The sequence below is a fragment of the Humulus lupulus genome, chromosome 1, assembly GCF_963169125.1.
Source record: "Humulus lupulus chromosome 1, drHumLupu1.1, whole genome shotgun sequence".
Classification (NCBI taxonomy): domain Eukaryota; kingdom Viridiplantae; phylum Streptophyta; class Magnoliopsida; order Rosales; family Cannabaceae; genus Humulus; species Humulus lupulus.
This window is the reverse complement of record NC_084793.1, coordinates 154,931,531-154,935,281: the sequence shown is the minus strand read 5'-3', so window position 1 is coordinate 154,935,281 and position 3,751 is coordinate 154,931,531. Positions and strand designations below refer to the sequence as shown.

General features: G+C 30.6%; 1 protein-coding gene across 1 annotated transcript; it reads left to right on the top strand.

Moving 5' to 3' along the window:
- The first annotated feature begins 276 nt into the window (after positions 1-276).
- On the top strand, positions 277-2,285 carry LOC133799458 (large ribosomal subunit protein eL31). Its single transcript, XM_062237475.1, has 2 exons — positions 277-449; positions 1,837-2,285. Exons 1-2 carry the CDS (start codon positions 364-366, stop codon positions 2,114-2,116), a joined length of 366 nt encoding a protein of 121 aa, XP_062093459.1. The 5' UTR covers positions 277-363; the 3' UTR covers positions 2,117-2,285.
- Positions 2,286-3,751: the final 1,466 nt, after the last annotated feature.

The window sequence follows — 3,751 nt, the reverse complement described above, 5'->3', positions numbered from 1 at the left end:
ACATCATCATGTTGATTTTTAGGGAAACAAACAAGAACAACACAAGATACAAAAAATAGACAAAAATGTTAAAATGTAAAAAAAATTCTTAACATATTAAAATTGAAATTTTTTTGTCATTCCGTAAAAATGTAATTTTTTAGCGATATTATTGTAAATTTTCTATTTTATTAGTCCCTCTAAGCTTATAACCTCACATTTCTCTTTGTTGCACGATGAAGGGCTTTTCCGTAATTGAGGAGAAAAACTAGGGTGTTTGTTTCTGGGGAGGGTTATATATTAAGGAGTGAGAGTCTAGGGTTTTCTGTCAGCAGCCGAGAGTAGTAGTTTGTGGCTTCGGGGGTGATCGAAGGAGGTTCGGCAATGGTGGAAAAGAGCAGCAAAGGACGAAAGGAAGAGGTGGTCTCAAGGGAGTACACCATCAACCTCCACAAACGCTTACATGGATGGTACGCTCCTCTATTTTCGTATCATCTTTTTTATCTATCAACTTTTCTGCATAAAATTTTGTAACACTCGTCTGACTGGCTTAACGTATTGCACAATTATGTATTTCAAATTGGGAGTATTTGAAGTATTGTTTTTCAAGTAATGAAACAAAACATTGGTTATATTTGGTAAACGTATCGCTGTTATGAATTTCATATTAAGTTTAGTGTTGTGCTGTTTTGCATTTTTCCCCGTTTGTAACTGTATATGTTCTCAATGTAAAGGCCAGTGTCAATTGTATTCACTGGGTTTTCCATTCTTGAAATCTTTGGAATTGAATCACTCAGTCATTTAGATTCTAAGATTTAGTTATTTTTATTTTTGGTGTTTTTCTAGGAGATAATATTTTAATGCATCAATTTTGAAGCTGCAATAAATTGAAATACCCATTTGATTTTTCTTTTCTGCAAATTTTGGGGAGTAACATGGTCTCTGAGTGAGCCTAAGAAAATTAGCCTGAGCTGAAATAGGCTTAGTTGGAGTTATTTTCTTGTGCTTTATTAGTTTTGTTTCAGTAGTCGTTGAACTCCTCTAGCATTACTTTGTTAGTGTTTGTGTTTTTACTTTGCTATTGTTTGAAGTGGATGGCCAAAATGACAATTTGGAAAAGTGCGGTGAAAAGGGCAATTTAGTGTTAAATATTGTCACTCAAACTACCATGAAGTTCATTTTGTAAACATTTTTCTTGAAAGTTAGTTTACAAATAAATATTTCATCAAAGTCATTTTACCAATGACTGGATCTGTAGCACTGTCCTTTTGGCCCTCAATATGACAGAAAACTGAATTTCACCATCGATAGTGCTGTATTATACATGGTTAGTGAGTGGTGATGACAGGTTGTAAGGGAATAATTTTTTTGAAAGTTGCATGGATTAGATTGAAACATACAAGTTTGATTGGAAATATGAATCCATATTAATGAACGTTAACAATGCATATAAAATTTTGATCCTAATTGATGTTTTGAAAGAATATCAGCTCCCAATTTTTATAGTTTGGGTTCTTACAATCTTTATATCTGTACTTTGCCTAGAAAGAATATCACTTCTAAGCTCTTTTTTTTACTGCTTATATTCCGCTGGTTATTTCTCATTTTTAGCTACTCTTGATGAATTTATTTCTCATTTACTTTGCCTTGAAAGAATATCACTTCTAAGTTTTTTTTTTACTGCTTATATTCTGTTGGTTATTTCTCATTTTCACTCATTAGCTACGCTTGATGAACTTATTTTCTCTGCTGGTCATTTCTCATTTACTTTGCCTAGAAAGAATATCACTTCTAAATTTTGATCCCTCTAGAGGGACCCTTATAGTGAATTTAATCATTTAAATTTCATGCTCACAGCACATTTAAGAAGAAGGCTCCAAATGCAATAAAGGAAATCAGGAAATTTGCCCAGAAGGCAATGGGTACAACTGACGTCCGAGTGGATGTCAAGCTCAATAAGCAAATTTGGAGTCGCGGCATCAGGAGTGTGCCAAGGAGAATTCGAGTCCGCATTGCACGGAAGAGAAATGATGAAGAAGATGCCAAGGAGGAGCTCTATTCATTAGTCACTGTTGCAGAGATCCCTCCAGAGGGATTGAAGGGGTTGGGCACCAAGCTGGTTGACGAAGAGGACTAAGTACTTGGTTGAGTAATTCCAATTTTGTCAAATTCATCTTTGTTTTTCTTTTGTTGTTCAACTTAGGATCGTGTCAGAATTTTTCCCATTTGCACATTCAAGACTTCGTATATTTGTTTCTGTTTCCCGTACTCATTTAAAAGTATATGGAGTCTCAGTTTAAAAACCATATTTTGTTTTGTTGCTTTTTATGGTATAGTGTCTTCTCAATGATCAACTGTCATAATAGGCCGCTGCTTACAAAATTAGTTTTCCAATTTTTGTAATCAACTGTTTTGGTCGGAGGGAGGGAGGGACAATCCATTTTAAGCCCGCTGTTTTGATTCTTCCAATCAATGAAAGAATTAGTGAGAAGATTTCAATTAAATATAGATAATTATGCGTTTTTGTAAGAGATGGCCTCTTCATTACTTTCTTTCTCTAGTGTAATACACGTACAGGTATTTTGCAATTATATACCTAAAATCTAACAACAAAAATGCATTCAACCGTATTAATTATACAAATACTGGTGCCGCGATAGCATATAGGATTAATACCGATAAGATACTAATTAATTATTTTTATTTTTTTTACTAAAAACTTTATTTTTATATCATATTATTTTAGTATCTTTTGGTTATTTCTAAAATTCATTTGTAGACATCTTAATGTACCAATTAGTTATTGGTAACATTCAAACTTATTTAAGAAATTAATAAGTTAGTGATATAGTATAAAATGTTACCATATAATTTATTAATAAAAATTAATTTAGTATACTACATGGTAACTTTTAAATGAAATTTTTTAATTGATTTTTTAGTTACTCATATAATTTACATGTTTTTTTTATTTAAGATACGTTTATGTTACATTCAACTCTATTTTAGAAACTAATTAGTTATTATATAATATAAAAAATTACTTCTATAATTCCAAATCACCATGAATAGCTTATTAGAAAATGATGTTATTTTGTATATGTTGCTTTTAAAATTATTTAAGATACTAATCGGTTACTTTTTGATATATGACTAAATTTTTGGGTATGCCACAAGTAAAAGTTACTTAAAATGTTTCTAAAATAGCTTTAAAGTTATTTAGAATATCATATGGCATCTTTAAATGTAAAATAAGAATACAAATTTTAGTATATTAAATTTTGTTTAAGTTTAAAATTTAGTTACTCTTTGGTTAACAAAATATAAAAAAAAAACTAAAATGTTGCTTTTTATTCTGGTCATCTTCTCCGGCGACGTCAAAAAAACATATGCTTCCTACATATCAAAATGACAAACTTGAAGGTCGCGATGGTACCACTCTTGAGCCCAATCGATTACCAGTGTGGTCGAATTTTTTTTTTTGAATTTAAGGAGAAGAGAAAAAAAAAACAACTTTATAAAAAAAAATACAAACCAACTTGAAAACCGTACCCCTTGAAAATGGTATAAAATAAAGGTATGATTGTAAATAAAATGACTCATGTTATTATTGTAATTAAGATACAAAAAATGATACTAAGTGTAAAATTTCCTATTTTATTTGGGGTTCATTTGAACGTTCGATGTTAAAAAAAAAATTTACACTTATTTGGTACTCTGTGTTTTATCGAAATACATACTCAGTATCATATGTTTATAATAATGATCATTT

Excerpts from the sequence above, each read along its gene's own strand:
- LOC133799458 (XM_062237475.1), top strand. The coding sequence starts at position 364 with ATGGTGGAAAAGAGCAGCAAAGGACGAAAGGAAGAGGTGGTCTCAAGG. Across the intron at positions 450-1,836 it reads CACAAACGCTTACATGGATG|CACATTTAAGAAGAAGGCTC; the intron begins GTACGCTCCTCT and ends TCATGCTCACAG.